This window comes from Zootoca vivipara, chromosome 6 (genome assembly GCF_963506605.1).
Source record: "Zootoca vivipara chromosome 6, rZooViv1.1, whole genome shotgun sequence".
NCBI lineage: Eukaryota > Metazoa > Chordata > Lepidosauria > Squamata > Lacertidae > Zootoca > Zootoca vivipara.
In genome coordinates, this window is record NC_083281.1 from 10,328,527 (window position 1) to 10,346,313 (window position 17,787).

The 17,787-nt window shown below is 49.4% G+C and overlaps 1 protein-coding gene across 1 annotated transcript in view; it reads right to left on the bottom strand.

Annotated features, from left to right (window-relative positions):
* Nucleotides 1–34: 34 nt before the first annotated feature.
* ABHD8 (abhydrolase domain containing 8) overlaps nt 35–17,787 on the bottom strand; it is a 28,653-nt gene continuing 10,900 nt past the window's right edge. The window contains exons 2-5 of the mRNA XM_035119341.2: nt 8,486–9,203; nt 6,554–6,724; nt 5,142–5,358; nt 35–3,366 (exon numbers count right to left, since the gene is read on the bottom strand). Of these exons, the coding sequence (XP_034975232.2) occupies nt 3,211–3,366; nt 5,142–5,358; nt 6,554–6,724; nt 8,486–9,195 (1,254 nt within the window). The 5' untranslated portion in view covers nt 9,196–9,203 and the 3' untranslated portion in view covers nt 35–3,210. The remainder of the gene's footprint in view (nt 3,367–5,141; nt 5,359–6,553; nt 6,725–8,485; nt 9,204–17,787) is intronic.

The following is a 17,787-nucleotide window of genomic DNA, read 5'->3' on the forward strand; positions in this document are numbered from 1 at the left end:
AAGGGATTTGTTGTTGTTGTATTACAATTTTATTTAATGATTTTTTTTTATTAAAAAAAAAAGTTCAGGAATAACCTTGAGGCATGAGTGGACTCTTCCTTTGTTGATGTCTCCAAGCTGCACAACCATCTGTGGAGGCTGCCCTGGATTTCCTTCCTCCAGTGGCGGGGTGGACTAGTTGACCCTCAGGAGTCCCCTTCCCAACCATGGTTTCCTCATTCTTTCACTTGGAAAGGGGCAAATTTCTAGTCTGCTTTGTGGTAAAGGCTGAAGATGTCAGAAACCCTCAGGCGAACCTCCATTGCAAGGTCGTTATGAGGATGAAACAGCTGACGGGAGAAACCTCAACTCTGGTTCCGTCTCTTAACTGCCTGAAAGGAGACCCAAGTGGGAAAGGAACCAGCCCTACTGCACAAAAGCCAATTTCCTATTTGTTCTACCTGCCGTTGGCCCCCAGAAAGTTTCTCAGAAGGGAATGTGGCCCTCAGTTCTAGGAAGGTTCCACAGCGGTGTCGGAGACTTCTCCTTCCAAGCCTCTACCATCTCGACTCTTTTCTGCAGATCCAAGAAACGACTTCCTTTATCTGTTGAGAATATAATACTTTTATTTGAGAGTCTAGGATGACACTTATCACACAATCCTGTTTCGTCTCCCGGCTGGAAAGAGCCTGGATCTGTGGAACTCACAGCAACAGACTCTCCACACACCCCTTCAAAATAAATAAAAACCAAACAAAACCCCTCCCATGGATCAATTTCCAAGCTGGTTAAAACAGTCTCCGAAGAATACAGATTTCTTAAAATAATTAAAAATGTATTAAGCTGTTGATTATGGTTACGCTGCTACTAAAGAGGCTCAACACTGGTTCGCTTTGTGTGCTCGTAATAAGCAAGGTCTTGCTCCCCTTCTGTGGATGCGCAACAAGGGTTTGGTCGTCGTGGTGGGTATTCACACACACGCTGCCCTGGAATTCCGGAATCCCAAACTGCAATCCCATGCCCTCTTACATGTTGCAGGAAGTGACCTTAAGCTGGATTAGAGTAGGCAGGTAATGGTGTAGAGTGGATGGAGATGGTATTCGAAATGATCAGGGTATGTGTGTGTGTGTGAATTGTTCCAACCAAATAACCGGGGGGGGGGGGTTGGAGCCGCTTATAGGAGTCCTGAGTCGCGGCAGGATCGAATAATAATTTTTTTAAAATCTAATTTGGGACAGAAGAGCGTTATCAGGCAGGGCACCCCTGCCATCCTGAACTGATCCGTCTCTGGCCACCCTCCCCGCCGCACTGTGGCTTGTGTGAATGTACCCCAACATTGCGGCTTGGCAGGTTCTGGGTTGGTGAAAAAACAAACCAACCATTAAGAAGAGCACATGTTAAGTTAGGATTGGGAGAGGTGGCAAACGTCATTGCGAGTCAACGATTCAAACCCAGCAAAATGCTGGAATATTATGGTTTTTTTTAATGTCTCTGAACTGGGTGTGTTGTTGAGTAAGGCGAACACTTTAGAGAGCAGGAATCTCTGTGCTGCCATCTTCCCCAAACCATGCCCCCCCCGCTCATCTGCTGGCACCGCTGATGTTAATGAATGAGCGGGGGCACACAGGGTCTAATCCTGCACCGGCTGTGCACCGCGGCCGGGAAGAGAGCCTTACGGCAGAAAAGCAGAAAAGGCTTAATTCCAGCTGACGAGCGGGGCTTAAAGCTGTTTGAAGCCACTCATTTAAGCGAGTGGGGGGAGAAAAAGTCACCTCCCTCTCCCCCATCTGCCAATTTCAAGGTGAGGTGCGGGGCTCACCTGTCTAAGCGTGCTACCATATAGCAATGTCATGCAATTGGGAGGTCAAATTCAGCCTGCGAGGCCCATCCTGATCAGGTTCCAGCCCGTGGAACCAAAAAGGTCCCCCACCCTGGATCCATCTGGGTCTGCGCCCTTTTCCCCTAAAGCCTCGCCAGATTTGGGGGCGGCAACGCCAAGGAGCAGATTTTGAGAAGTCACCTTACTCTGTGCCCTGCCGCTTCCCTCCGATCCAAGTCTTTGTCATTAGACCAAAGCAGCTGTTCCTAAGATGAACAAAATGAAACAAAAGCCCCATTTCCAGCCAGAACTCTTTTGCAATTCCTTTTCATTTCTCCTGGCGAATGGGTAAGGGAGGGGAGCGTTTTGAAGGTTTGATATGGAGGAAACGGGCACTGGCAAAAAAAAAAGGATTTACTCAGTTAACGGGGACTTTGCTCTCCCAACCAAAGTGCCAAAGATTGTGGAGAGCAGAGGGGTGCCTTTACCCTGAAATACCTTTGGGTGCTGCAATTTTTTCACAGTACATTTTACAAGCTGCCGAAGACAGAAGCAAACGGGGGTACCCCCAAACTCCAGAAGGGCTCCAGGACCTTCTGCCCAGAGAATGCAGGGGTTTGCAGGCGATGTGAAGAGAAAGGGATGAGGTGTTTGATGGATGAGTAAATACTGGGGAGCCCTGCCCCGTGAACCTCTTTGCAAGGAGCTTGGGGGTGTCTGCCCCATGCCAGAACCTAGCACAAGGTGCTCGTCCTCAAGCAACGGGCAAGTGTTAGAATCTCGCCACTGCCTTCTCCTTCCTGGCTCAGCCAATGTGGAGAATTTGTTTAACACACCTGGTGGGCCTTTGAGGGGCAGAGGGAATTTGGGGGGGGGGGAGCAGGGTCGCCGGTTTAATAAATTGTGTGCACAAATCCGGGTCTGTTTAATCGCGCCCAAGTCAGCTTGGCCGGCTCCCAAACGGAGTCGAGGTTGCCATCTTGGGACAGGTCCCGTGGAAAGGGTGCTCCTTGAGCCGCCACAACTCGCCACAACCTCTTTTCTGCAGCCTGCCAGAGGCTGAGCGTGAAAAAACGAAGGAGGACACGACAAGGGGGAAGGGCAAGGGCGAAAGCTCAGGGAGCGGCTGACCCCTCCCCTCCCACCCATCTTGAGGGTCCACCTCACTTGGCCATGACCCTGCATGTGCCCAGCCCACTAAAGTCCAGTCCGCTTCTCTGCGGAAGAGGAGGAGGAGAAGAAAAGAGCCTTTTCCGCCCGTCCCGCATTGCAGGGAGGAGGTGTCCGCCGGCCACAGCCGCACCTTCTACTGTCGCAGGCTCCAAACCAGAAAAAAACGTCCCTCTGGAAGCAGCAACGCGAGCAGGCCGCTAGTTTCACGAAGTAGCTGTTAAGGTGTGTTTTTTTATTTCTTATTTCTTCTCTGCTTCTGTTCCAGCTGCGGCTGGGACAGCCTCCGGCTCCCATAACAGGAACTCGTGCAGAAGGGTGTTCACTGTTTCCGGACACTCCATCATGACCATGTGGCTGCCTTCGTCAATCACCTTCAGGAAAGCGATGAGCAGGATCTGGGGGGGGGGGGGGAGGAAAGGGCAGGAGAAGGTTTGAAAGGCAGTTCCCTGCTCCGTGGAAGCCTAGAGGGCTCATCTCCCGACCCTCTTAACTGTTGTTGTTATAACAATAATACAGTGGTACCTCGGGTTGCGGACCCAATCCATTCCGGGGTGCCGTCCGCACCCCAAAAAGTCCGCAACCTGAGTGGCGGTAGAGTGCATGTGTGAAAGGGCAACAGAGCACTTGTGTGCATGTGCGAAGTGCGCAGAACCCTTCTGTGCATGCATGCGCGGCGGAACCCGGAAGTCAACACTTCCAGGTCCACCGCGTTCGCAACCCGGAAAAACGCAACCTCAAGTATGACTGTAATTACTACAATAATTACTTTTATTATTTCAATTTATATACAGTGGTACCTCGACTTACGAACGACTCGACAACCGAATTTTTCGACTTACAAGTGGGGCAAATGGCCGCACACTTACAAATTTCTCGACATCCGAACGGAAACCACGGCGGTTTTAGATAGGGTTTTTTCGACTTACGAATTTTTAGATGGGGTTGCTTCGACTTACGAATGTTTCAGTTTCCAATGCATTCCTATGGGAAATCGCGTTTCCAATGGCGCTTTTCGACTTACGAATTTTTCGACCTACGAAGGTGCCTTTGGAACGGATTAAATTCGTACAGTGGTGCCTCTGGTTAAGAACTTAATTCGTTCCAGAGGTCCGTTCTTTACCTGAAACTGGAACCTGAAGCACCACTTTAGCTAATGGGGCCTCCTACTGCCGCCGGGCCGCCAGAGCACGATTTCTGTTCCCATCCTGAAGCAAAGTTCTTAACCTGAGGTACTATTTCTGGGTTAGCGGAGTTTGTAACCTGAAGCATTTGTAACCCGAGGTACCACTGTACTGCCCTTAAACAGAAGATCCCAGGGCGGTGTACAACATTAAAAACACATTACAGAACTTAAATGATAAAAATACTGTATACCGTAATAAAAAAACATAGTGACAGGCAGCCTAATAATAAAATAGTCATAGTAACAGTCCTCTCCCCCACACTTTCACAGGCCGCATGGATTATTTAATAGCCATATGCCTGGGTAAAGAGGAATGTTTTTTGCCTGGCACCTAAAGACATGTATTGATGGCCCCAGGCAAACCTCTCTGGGGAGAGCATCCCACAATCGGGGAGCCACCACCGAAAAGGCTCCGCTCTCTTGTTGCCACCCTCCAAACCTCTCTAGGATGGGGGACATAGAGAAGGGCCTCAGATGACAAGTGCAAGGTCTGGGTCAGTTCATACAGAGAGAGGTGATCCTTTAGGTATCATCGTTATTTACTATTATCATTAAAAGCAGGAAGAGGGCAAGGGCACTCACTCTGTGGTAGATAATTCCAATACCAGGCGCTACTCTGCTCACCAATCTTGTCTAACCATTTGCTCCCAAACCCACCTGCCCTTTTACACCTCACCCACCCCTCACCTGTCCCCTCCACTCTTTCCCCAAGCCCCACCCCAAGCTTTTAAAGGAGGGGATAAACTACAATTTCAGGTTCTTATGACCCTCCAGGAGTTCCCTGTTTCTAGGCATATAACTATAGAATTGAACAGCACTCAAGTGCACTGAGGCACACCAGAAAACATTATCCCGTTTCACTGGCCAGAGGTGAAGCTGCCGTTTCACAGAATTCTACAGTAAGACAGACTCCCGGGCAAAGAGAAAGGCAGGGGTTATTGGGGTAGGATTTCATAGGGATTCAGGGCATGGTTGCCAAACCCTTACCTCAGCCATCCGCTGGTCCTCCTCCACAGGGACAAATTTGTCATGCATTCCGTGAACGAGGAGGACAGGCACCGTCAACTCAGCATGGTAGACCTCATCCCCCTCCGGCCAGTACTGGCCGCTCATCATGGCTCTCAGGACAAAGGACGAGACGTTGAAGGCATTCCCTTCCTTCAGCAGCTGCTTCTCCTTGGCGCCTTGGCGAGCAAAGCCAGCCCTGCAAGGGGAGCCAAACGGGCAGGGTTAATTCAGCACGGATATTTATTCGTTTATTTATTTATTCGTTGAACACTTGGCGGATTTATCGCCATGCTCTTCGGCTTTTTAAGAAAAGGCTCCCGGAGCAGCTGAGAAATCAGTGAAAGAAAGAAAAGGAATGAAGACAATCAACGAAGACACGGCATGAAAGGAATATACTCTGGGAGGGAGAAGGAAATAAGCAAACCCAGGGCTTAGACCAGGCATAGGCAAAATTGGCCCTCCAGATGTTTTGGGACTACAATTCCCATCATCCCTGACCACTGGTCCTGCTAGCTAGGGATCACGGGAGTTGTAGGCCAAAAACATCTGGGGGGCTGAGTTTGGCTATGCCTGGCTTAGACTATAAAAAGACATGACAGCAAAGGAAACTACTTTAAAAATTAAATAATAATAATAATAATAATAATAATAATAATAATAATAATAATTTGTTATTTATACCCCGCCCATCTGGCTGGGTTTCCCCAGCCACTCTGGGCGGCTTCCAACCGAATATTAAAAACAGTACAGCATCGAACATTAAAAACTTCCCTAAACAGGGCCGCCTTCAGTTGTCTTCTAAAAGTAAAATAATTGCTTATTGCCTGGACATCTGCTGGGAGGGCGTTCCACCGAGAAGGCCCTCTGTCTGGTTCCCTGTAACCTCACTTCTCACAATGAGGGAACCGCCAGAAGGCCCTCGGTGCTGGATCTCAGTGTCCGGGCTGAATGGTGGGGGTGGAGACGCTCAGGTATACAGGACTGAGGCTGTTTAGGGCTTTAAAGGTCTGCACCAACACTTTGAACTGTGCTCGAAAACGTACTGGGAGCCAGTGTAGATCTTTCAAGACCGGTGTTATGTGGTCCTGGCGGCCACTCCCAGTCACTAGTCTAGCTGCCGCATTTTGGATTAATTGCAGTTTCCTGGTCACCTTCAAAGGTAGACAGCCGCCCTGGACACAGAATTAACCTGTGCCTCCATGGACAGCTGTGAGTCCAAAATGACTCCCAGGCTGCGCACCTGGTCCTTCAGGGGCACAGTTACCCCATTCAGGACACATCAACAGCCCAGTGAGGACAGAACATGCTCAGTCGCCATGGAATGCAGAGTGACAGATCTGTGATGACTGGCATTTTGTCACCCCCCCGAGACCCCTGCAAAGGCTACTCACTTGAGAAAGCTCCAGGCCAGGCATGGGGAGAGGCAACGCAGGACGCACGTGGGCATGTTGAAGATGGAGCAGAGGCTGGGCTCCAAGGCCGTGGGCCCCCCACCATTGATCATTATCACCTTGTGGACCAGATCCGGGTATTCGTGCGCCAGGAAGGTGCAGAATGAGACTCTGTGGAAAGAAGCAAGCGGGCGAGTTGGAAGGTGCAATATCCCCCAACTTGCCCCCCACCCCGATGTTTGTGTGCCTCCTCCATGAGAGGTCCAGAGGGCGGCAACATGAGAACGGGGCCTTTTCTGCAGTGGCTCCATTTGCGGAATGCTCTCTCCCAGGGAGGTTCGCTGGGTGCCTTCATTATATACTTTTAGCCACCAGGCGAAAATGTTCTTCTTTAACCAGGCCTTTGGTTGATTGACATCCGATGCCCTATTAAAATGTGTTAGGGGGTTTATTGGGTTGTTTTCGTTTTTATTATGAACTAGCTGGCCCTGCCACGTGTTGCTGTGGCTAATCCCTGTGTCTGCCCCCACCCTGTGTCGATCCATGACGTATCCCACCCCCTCCTCCCCCCACCCCCCGGGTCATCCGTGTGACTGGTCCCACCGTGTCCTGACCTGACCTATCCTGTCCCCTCCTCCCCCAAACCCCCACCTAGGCAAGTCAGTACCTCCATTCGGCCTTGTCTGTCAAGGCTTCGGCCTAGTATGTGGTGCTGTTGAGAGGAAAGGTTCTATAGGTGCAGTACCAGTGTAGCCACCACTAGAGGGCACTGGTTTGCAACCTGGTTCTTTTCCCAGCATGCACTTTTGGCTGAGTGGTGTGTTCTGGAACAGGAGTTTTGGGGAGTTTGACCTGGCAAAGGTGTGGCATCTGTCTTTGAAAACCTTATAAGAGCCTTCCGACATTCACTTTGGATGTTGTGTTCAAATTTGAACGGAATCGGTGAAGCGGTTTCGGAGAAAAGCGGATAGTAACCCACATGCCCAGTTTACATTTATTTATATATATATATAGATAGATGTTGTGATTTTATGTTGTGAACCGCCCTGAGACTTGCAGGTATAAGATGGTCTTCTACTACTACTACTAATAATGATGATGATGATGATGTTTGGAGTCCACCCTGGATGATAGGAATTGTAGTCCAGAACACCAGGTTACGAGTAGGCTGGATCATATCTAAAGCCAGGGAGGAGGAAGCTTGCCAACGACTGCTATTCACGTGCGTTGAAAGAGCCTCCATTTTCAAGAGCAGTCTACCTTCACGTTCCTGAGTGGGGGAAATAACAGAAGCTGCCCCTGGGCCTGGCTTCCTGGGAGCACTTGTAGGGAGCATATTATATTAATTCATTATTTATACCCTCCCCATCTGGCTAGGTTTCCCCATCCACTCTGGGCGGCTCCCAATCGAATAGTAAAAACACAATACAGCTTAGATTTGGCTCTTCTGATTGCAGCCTTTTTATCACTGTGCTGCCCAGATATTGTTTCCTAGCTTACATTTCCAAGTCTCTGCCTTCTTTCCCCCCCTTAGGTTTACAATTTTAAAAATGGTTTCAGTGAGGCCTTTTTTCCCTTTCAGTTCATACCGTCCAACTTACAGCTCCCTTCTAAATATACCTAAGCTAAATCCTCCCTCCTCTCGGGCATCGTCTCCAGTTCCGGAATAAGCTGCAGAAATCCCCTACAGTGAAACCGACATTTGATGGAACACGGGGCAGAGTGAAATGGAGTGCACGGAGGAGGGGGGTGCAGCTCATAAATGGCTCTCCCCTCCCTGCTCATTTAATCCCCAGAACAACCTTGCGAAGAAGGTTAGAATAAGCTTTAGAAATCAACACACACACACGGCCCGCTGCAATGAAACCAGCATTCAGTGGAATGGAATGAACGGGGTTGGGGAGTGGAGCAGGATCCTCCCCTCGCCCTTACCCGTAGGAGTGCCCGATGAGGATGTTCCTCTTCCGAGCGTAGCGCTTGAAGACGGCCCGCATGTCTTCAGCCAGGGCGTAAAAAGTGTACGCGGCGGCGATTTGTGGGGCCGAGCTGCACCCGTGGCCGGCCAGGTCCGGGGCCACCACCTCGTAGCCCAGCTTGGCGAAGAAGTCCAGCTGCTCCTTCCAGATGTCCAAAGAGCCCCCCACGCCGTGGATGAAGAAGAGGACCACGTCGCCGTGGGTGCCCTTGCAGCTGGTGATGAACTTGGTGCAGTCGACGTTGATCACCTTCTTTGGCTTGCGCCGGCGGCGCTTGGCGGGGGCAGGGGGGTTGGCCGAGGGAGTGGCTGCGCCAGTGCCGGCAGCGTCCGAGACCTCCAGTTCCATTGTGCCGTTGGGTTCGGAGCCGTTCTGGCAGTGGAGGATGTCTGCGCAGACGGCGTCGCCCAGGTTCTCGATGACCATCTGCCCGTTGCGGTAGACGGTGATGCGGCGCTTGCAGCGCACGACGCCCGCCGTCTGGGGCGCGTCCTCGGCCCCCGGTGGGTGGGTGGGGGCCAGGTGCTTGACCCGCAGGACCCGGCCAGGCTTCACCTCCACGAAGCTAAACCCGTCGCTGGACTCGACGCTCTCCAGGGGACCCACCGCGTTGGGGGTCTTGCCCATCAGGCAACACAGGAGCCCATCGGTGATGCTGGTAAACATCGTGATTCCTGCATCGAGAGGAGTTGGAGGGGGGTGGTGGGAATGACAGAATAGTGCATGAGACTCTGCGAGGTAGGCCAGTGTAGTTATCCCTGGGTCCCAGATTCCTGTGCTACAGAGGAAAAGACATGGAGCACATTCACCCCACACATTTAAAGCACTCCGATACCACAACAGTCATGGCTTCCCCCCAAATAACTGGGGAAACGGTAATTGCTTAGAAGAGGGCTGAGAGTTGCTAGGGGACCCCCTGATTCCCTCCCCACAGTAAATAAAGCTGAAGTAAATCAATTAATATGTAAAAACTACTGAGATTTTTGCAGGGAGGGTGTTTCATTTTGCTTCCAAATTGATGATGGGCGCTGAACCACTGGTGTTTGTCATTAGGACACGACAGCGCACTGCAAATTTTTGCTGCCGTTCAGACTATTTTAAGATGTAGTCATAAAATAAGCCATAGCAGGGTTTTTAAGCATTCAAGGAATATAAGCCATACCCCGAAAATAAGACATAGTGATGGGCGCAGGAGCAATGCCGGCCGTGGCAGGAGGAGGAAGAGGGGAAAAAATAAGACATCCCCTGAAAATAAGCCATAGTGTGTTTTTTTAAAGGAAAAATAAATATAAGACGGTGTCATATTTTCAGAGAAACACGGTATATATATATACACATATACACAGTGTGTGTGTGTGTGTACTGTATATATACACACACTGTGTATACTGTATATACTGTATATGCAACATCGTTCCAATAGCAGCCTCGTTATATCAATACCAATTTTCTAACAGGAGTGTTCTTGGTCCAGGTGCCAGCCAGCCCTGCAGGACTATTCCATTCCATTCCACTTCTCAGTTTTCTTTTCTGACTGAATTGTGCTCAGATCTAGTGTCTGCTGTTGTTTTACTCCCTTGGCTTCTTAAATTATGATTTCCTCCATTTGCACCTCACACCTTTCCTCCAAGTAGCTCACAGTTGCAAGGCACATAGTTCTCTGTGATGTAGGTTAGGCTGAGAGACAGTAACAAACCTCACCCCCACCTGCAAGCTTCAGGGCTGAGTGGGAAGATTTGAACCCTGGTGTCCCCCAGTTCCTGGTCTAGCACTCTAACCACTACACCAGACTGCCTGTACTTCAAAACGTGGACTGTACGTTTCCAAGCACAATTCAAAGTGTTGGTGCTGACCTTTAAAGCCCTAAACGGCCTCAGTCCAGTATACCTGAAGGAGCGTTTCCTCCCCCATCGTTCTGACCAGACACTGAGGTCCAGTACCGAGGGCCTTCTGACGGTTCCCTCGCTACGAGAAGCCAATTTACAGGGAACCAGGCAGAGGGCCTTCTTGGTAGTGGCACCCACCCTGTGGAATGCCCTCCCACCAGAGGTCAAAGAGAACAACAATTACCAGACCTTTAGAAGGCATCTTAAGGCAGCCCTGTTTAGGGAAGCTTTTAATGTTAGATTTCTGTATTTTAATGTTTTGTTGGAAGCCGCCCAGAGTGGCTGGGGGAACCCGGCCAGATGGGCGGGGTATAAATAATAAATTAATAATAAATATATAATATAATAAATAATAAATTATTATTATTATTATTATTATTATTATTATTGGACTTAATGCTCACACTTCAAACATTGTGTGCGTGCTGATACGGCCCCATTCCTGTTTCTCACTGGTGCCAATCCTGTCTCCACCCACGACGTGAGTTTGCCGCTAGAGGGGAGCCCAGCGGATTGTTTATTATAAACTGTCAGAACACCAGAGCTTCTTGGGCTCCTAATGATGAAAGATTAAAAAAAAATAAAGAAATAAAGCCAAACCATCAATGAAGAAACCACAAAGAACACAAGCCATCAGTCCAAATGCACTTTAAAAAAAAGGCCTCAGATAAGAACAGATTCATTTGTATACAAGTCATCGGACCATCACAAAAGCTTTATGCAGCGTGGAAGCCACACAAGGTCACGTCAACAGAACTTAACTCAGATCAAAGCAAAAAAGAATTAAAAGTATATACAACACTAAAATACAATTCAGGTGCCAAATCTCCTGCGCAGATGGCAAAATGCCTCTTAAATAAATTACTGTATATTCCTGTGTATAAGACTACTTTTTAACCCAGGAAAATCTTCTCAAAAGTCAGGGGTCGTCTTATACGCCGGGTCGTATTTATTATACGGCGAGTATATCCCAAACTCTATATTTTGACTGGGAAAGTTGGGGGTCGTCTTATACGCCCAGTCGTCTTATACGCTGGAATATACGGTATATAAAAGCACGAAGCAAACTTATAATTCTAAATCTCACACAACACACAGAATGCTCTTAGAAGATTTCTCCGAACTTCTGCAGATAAGAGAAGGGGCATCTCCCCCCCCCCCCCAGCACGAGAGGGGAGCAGGGAACCCCAAATCTTTGGGGTGGGGGAATCCTAAGGCAGTCCAATGAGGGTGGGAAACGGGGGGGGGGGAGAAGAGGGGGGAATGGAATGGGGTAGCTGCAATTCTAAGCAGAAGCCCTTGACAGAAGAATATGTTGCTTAAATTACCTGTAATCTGCTATTCATTTGGGAAAGTTTATTTACTTATCTTTTTTCGTAAAACTTTTATACTGCTAGATCGTGAAAAGAAAAACGACTTCAAGTGGCCAGCTAAATCAGGCGAGGGGAGCCGATGGGTCTCTAACCCTCCGTGAGCGAGGGGCTTCCCCGTCACGCGAAGACCCGCTCTGGCGGATGGAGCGGATGAGACCAAGAGTGGGCCCAATGGTCCAGAAGGCAGTTTCTGCATATGCCATAGAGGAAAGTGAGGGGCGGAGGGGGGTCTCATCCACCTGGGAAGGGAGCCCATCTAGGAGAAGGAAAACGCTGATCCTAAATCTCCACTGCCTCGTGGGACATCTTTGGGAGAAGAAAAGGCTCGGGAGCAAACCCAAGACAAATCCAGAGCGGGGTCCCTAAGACGGCTGCATGGCGCCTTGTACGCCTCCTGGCAACTCCTGCAGACAAGCTGGTGCCAAACGTCTTGCTCTCCTTTCCTTTGGGCCACATCAACCAGGCCGAGAGGGGGGGTCTTGTCGTCAGCAGCGGAAGAAGCCACACAGGTACCTGGGGTGGCGCGAGCCACCCATAGGGGCGGTGTGATGGCGGTGCGAGCCGCCTATAGGGGTGAGGCGCACCGCGGGGCCTCCGGAGTCTGCCTGCCTCCTCCCACTCAGCCGCCCTACAGCTGGGGGGAGGCAGCGGGCAGACCGTTTGGGCAGCGCGGAGCCTGCGGGCGCCCATGCCCCTACGTGGTTACGGGGGAGAGGCGTGGTTATGGCGTGCTGCACTGCAGGCCCCACGGTGAGTGCCACCTGGCATTTTGTCACCCCCCCCTCAGTGATGACACCTGGGGTAGCCCACCCCCCACCACACCCCCTTCCTCTGCCGCTGCTTGTCGTCTGGGCAGCCCAGGACCTCCAGACACACTGTCCAGGCTTGTGCCCAAGGGAGGTCACTTGACCCCCCCAGAGACGCACTCCATTGTCTCTTGGACAATGGAGTGCGTCTCTGGGGGGTGAAGTCAAACTTGGGCAGACCTCCCTTGGGCAGAAGCCTGGACAGTGTGTTTGCCAGCCAACTGAGCATCTAAGCATTCAACCCCTTCTCTCCCTCCCCCATATAAAACCTCAGTACGTTCCCAGCAAAGTGCCACTACATGGTGTGTCGTCGTCCGTCGTCGTCGTCCCCGTACAAACTGGCTAGTCATCAAGTGGGGATGGGGTCCCTGCCAAACTGTGCCGAGAACGCAGTCCCAGCGGCCCCCATCGAAACGTGGTGGGGAGGCCAGACATCTGGGAGACCTCCTGATTTAATTAACTAATTAGAGTCAACATGATTAGAAGGAAGCCAAGCCGAGCTGAGCAGAGGAGGGAGAAGGCGGAGGTGGAACAGAATGCTCTGGACTTCACCATCTCGCATGCACCAAGATGCACTGGAAAAAGCCAGGCAATAGGCACCAGAGGGGGGGGGACCCACATTGCCAACTTATCACCCCAACAGCGCTCTTCCGCCTTTCTCGTGTACAATCTAGGAACACAAGGATCTGCTGATTTCGGTTCTCTCAGGACACATTCACACGATAGATGACATTTCTTTAAACACTCAGGGCTTCCTCCAATGAATTTTGAGAGCTGTCACTTGTCACGGTTGCGGAGAGTTGTTAGGAGTTCCCCTATTCCACAGAACTACAATTCTCAGGTTTCCCTATGAAGAGGGATTATTATACCACTCTGGGAATTACAGCTCTCGGGGGGGGGAGGGGAATTGGAGTGGGTGGCGTTGTGGTCTAAACCACAGAGCCTAGGGCTTGCCGATCAGAAGGTCGGCGGTTCGAATCCCCGTAACGGGATGAGCTCCTGCCAACCTGCTCCTGCCAACCTAGCAGTTTGAAAGCCACATCATAGTGCAAGTAGATAAATAGGTGCCGCTCCGGCAGGAAAGTAAATGGCATTTCTGCGCGCTGTTCTGGTTCGCCAGAAGCGGCTTAGTCATGCTGGCCACATGACCCGGAAGCTGTATGCCGGCTCCCTCGGCCAATAAAGAGAGACGAGTGCTGCAACCCCAGAGTTGTCCGCAACTGGACCTAACGGTCAGGGGTCCCTTTAACAACTCTCAGCACCCTTCTTAACAAACTGCAGGTCCCATAATTATTTGGGAAACACCGTATCTGTTTAAAGTGGAATGATACAGCTTTAAATGCAAGGTGTGGATGTGGCCTCAGTTTCTCATTGATTCAATCTTCATTCCTCCACATTTTCTCCAGTAATAGGCGAACCTTTGTTTTAAATCCTCGTGAAAATTCAAATCCTCATTTAAGTACGAATTTATTCTAATGAACGCATTTTTGCAAGCAATTTTCCTCAACGTACTGCACGCTTTCGATGTTATTTGCACTGATATGCATTTTATGCACCATTTCCCACAATACAGGCATTTTTGCATAAACTGGCCGCCTGGCTGAACCACATCACAAAAATGAATTACGTGTGAATTTCAAAACATGACTTTCAGTTCTCGTATCATTTCAGAAAGTTCAAATTGGACAGATCCACCTTTCAGTCTGAACTAAATCAAATTTAGCCCTCAACCAACCACTTCCTAACCCTACCCACTGCTGGAATCTGGCCCCCAATGGGTTTCTACCAGGGCAATGTGGCCCTCGGTCCAAAAGCAGCGCTGAAGCCACCAAACAAGGCCTACCGAATACTCCCACGCCAGATTAACCTTTAGTTCAAAATCTGCAAAAGGCTTGAACTGACCCTCCCCCCCCCAATCTCCCACCCTTGCAAACCCACGAGTCACTTAATGAGGGAGGATCTGCGTGTTGAGGAGCTGGGGAAATGGCTGCCAATTACAGCGTGCTGCTATCGACCCTTCTGTGTCAAGGGCTCCTTCTTTCGCGGAGCGGAAAATAAGACTGAAAGACGAAGAAATGCAGGGGACCTTTGTTGAAAAAAAACACATTGCACAGAGAGAGAGAGAGAGAGAGAGAGAGAGAGAGAGAGAGAGAGAGAGATGATGGTCACCATGGCAACCAGGGTGGAGTCGGGTACCATCTGAGCGACTGAAAGAACTAAGCGCTGGTTGCATAACATTGCTTCTGAGTCCAGAAGGAACCGGGTTACATAAGCCAACACTGTCTCCCCTCTTTTCCACCACCCACCCAGTTAAAGATGGGTTTGGGTGAAATATGGAAAAGGCGGACAGCAAAATTGCAGGCTTCGGCCTGCAGGAACCGTTTCTGCTTCCGCTTATCAAGACACACACACACACACAATAATAATAATAATTAAGAATCGAAGCAAAAACAACGGACACCGCCCCCTTGACTGCAGGTTCCAGAGGGTCACCGAGTTCAACATCCTGTTCTCACAATGGCCCAATATCCCAGAATTCCTAGGAGCCAAGATAGACTGCCTCTGGACCTGGAGGTTTGATTAGAAAGCAAGAAGGGACTGGCTTCTGGATCAATCCAATCTAAACCATCATCCTGTTCTCACAGCGGTTAACCAGATGCCTCTATTGCGAAACCCACAGGCAGCACCCGAGCACAAGAGCAACGTTCTCCTGTGTGTTTCTGTCCTGGCTAGTAACCACTGATAGCCTCCTCTTGTGTGAACCCTCTTTTAAAGACATCTAGGTTGGTGGCCATCCCTGATTCCTGTGGGAGGGAGTTCCGCAGCCTAACAATGCACCCCAAGAGAGGTGAAGGTTTTGGGTTTTTTTTTAAGGCTTAGTGTCTATTTCCTGAGGTTCTACATGGCTGACGAAGACTACCTTCTGCACTCGGTTCTCAGCTGCGGATGCAGGATGAGGCCATCGCTGAGGTGCGTTCTGTGGTCTCCTAGGAAACTGGCCATGAATGGCTCTTTTCCCGATGGGGAGGCAAGGACGGACCCGTTTCTCCTGCAGGGGAAGCGTTGGCGGTGGCCAAATTGCAGGCATGGCGCAGAGGAGGGGAAACTATTCCAACGCGAAGAGGCTTTGTCGGAAGCCAAGGAGGCAAACCGCTCCGCTCTCCTTTTCTCTCTCTCTCCCCTCTCTTTCAAATGCGGCTAATTCTGAGGGGTCCCTCTGTCCCAGACAATACCTTGGAACTTGTTCCGAGGTTCCAAGCAGGTTCCGGAACATTCTTATGCAAAGTGGAGTCTGAGTTTGGAGGCAGAAATTGGGGAGTTAGAAACTCACGATATAATCTCATCGCCAATTGGCACCTTAAATCTAGGTTAAGATGTCTAGGCGCCTTTTTTTTAAATGATGCAATTTGTTGTTATCATCGTTATTTTTCATTTCATTTCTAGACCACTTTAAAGAAAAAACCTCAAAGCGGTTTTCAACACATTAAAACATCCAATAAAACATCCCAGAATAAAACAAATTCAGGCTTCCAGGAAAATATTTCTGATCCTTCTGTAGGTGACATTTGACTTTCCCCGTATTTATTTACCTACTTAATTTATTATAGAACTGCCTCCTAGCGGAAGTACTCTAGGGCGCCAGGGTGGTGTAGGGGGGAGATTATCGGACGAGATCAGGGTTCAAATCCCCACTCAGACATGAAGTTCACTGAATGCACCCTTCTTCAAAACAGCTGCCTCCATGTTCTTTTTCCATTTACCCATATATCTAGCTCTTTCTGTACAACGCAGGTATGTTGCCTTACACTGAGTCAGCCCATAGGGCTCCATCTAGCTTGGTACTGTCCACACTGACCGGCAGCAGCTCTCCCAGTCCTACCTAGAGATACCTTTGGGAAGAGGGGATGTGGGACCCTTGGCATGCAAAGCTTTGGCTGAGCTTTGGCCCCGCCCTTTAAAAGCAAAGCAATGGCCCATTTAAATAACCTTAACAGATTAGACAACTGGGCCAAAGCAAACAAGATGAATTTTAACAAGGAGAAATGTAAAGTACTACACTTGGGCAAAAAATAATAATGAAAGGCACAAATACAGGATGGGTGACACCTGGCTTGAGAGCAGTACATGTGAAAAGGATCTAGGAGTCTTGGTAGACCACAAACTTGACATGAGTCAACAGTGTGATGCAGCAGCTAAAAAAGCCAATGCAATTCTGGGTTGCATCAATAGGAGTATAGCATCTAGATCAAGGGAAGTAATAGTACCACTGTATTCTGCTCTGGTCAGACCTCACCTGGAGTACTGTGTCCAGTTCTGGGCACCACAGTTCAAGAAGGATACTGACAAGCTTGAACGTGTCCAGAGGAGGGCAACCAAAAAGGTCAAAGGCCTGGAAACAATGCCTTATGAGGAACGGCATAGGGAGCTGGGTATGTTTAGCCCGGAGAAGAGAAGGTTAAGGGGTGATATGATAGCCATGTTCAAATATATGAAAGTGTCATATGGAGGAGGGAGAAAGATTGTTTTCTGCTGCTCCAGAGAAGCGGACACGGAGCAACTTCAAGAAAGAAGATTCCACCTAAACATTAGGAAGAACTTCCTGACAGTAAGAGCTGTTTGGCAGTGGAATTTGCTACCAAGGAGTGTGGTGGAGTCTCCTTCTTTGGAAGTCTTTAAGCAGAGGCTTGACAGGCATATGTCAAGAATGCTTTGATGGTGTTTCCTGCTTGGCAGGGGGTTGGACTGGATGGCCCTTGTGGTCTCTTCCAACTCTATGATTCTATGATTCTAAATAGGAAGCGGCCTTCTAGGTCAGTGCTGTTCACACTAACTGGCAGCAGCAGTGTTTCAAAACAAGGGTCTTTCTGAGATGCCAGGGGAGACTGAACCTTCTGCATGCAAAGCAGCTGTTCTGCCGCAGAGCCTTTCTCTATCTTAAAAATTCAATTCAATTTTATTTACGGTCACAGACTAGCTCACATACAGAGTCATATCTTAAAAATATAATGTATAGAAACAAAATGAATAATAATAATAATATTCTGCAAACTGAAGATAAATTTTGAGCTTCAGCCGGAACTCTGAATACAACAAACAGTGGATGGAACCTAATGAATTGTCTTAAAAACCTTTTATGTTTCCTGCTTGCAAAACTGCACCTCCAAATTAAAAGAAAAAGATGCAGGATTGACA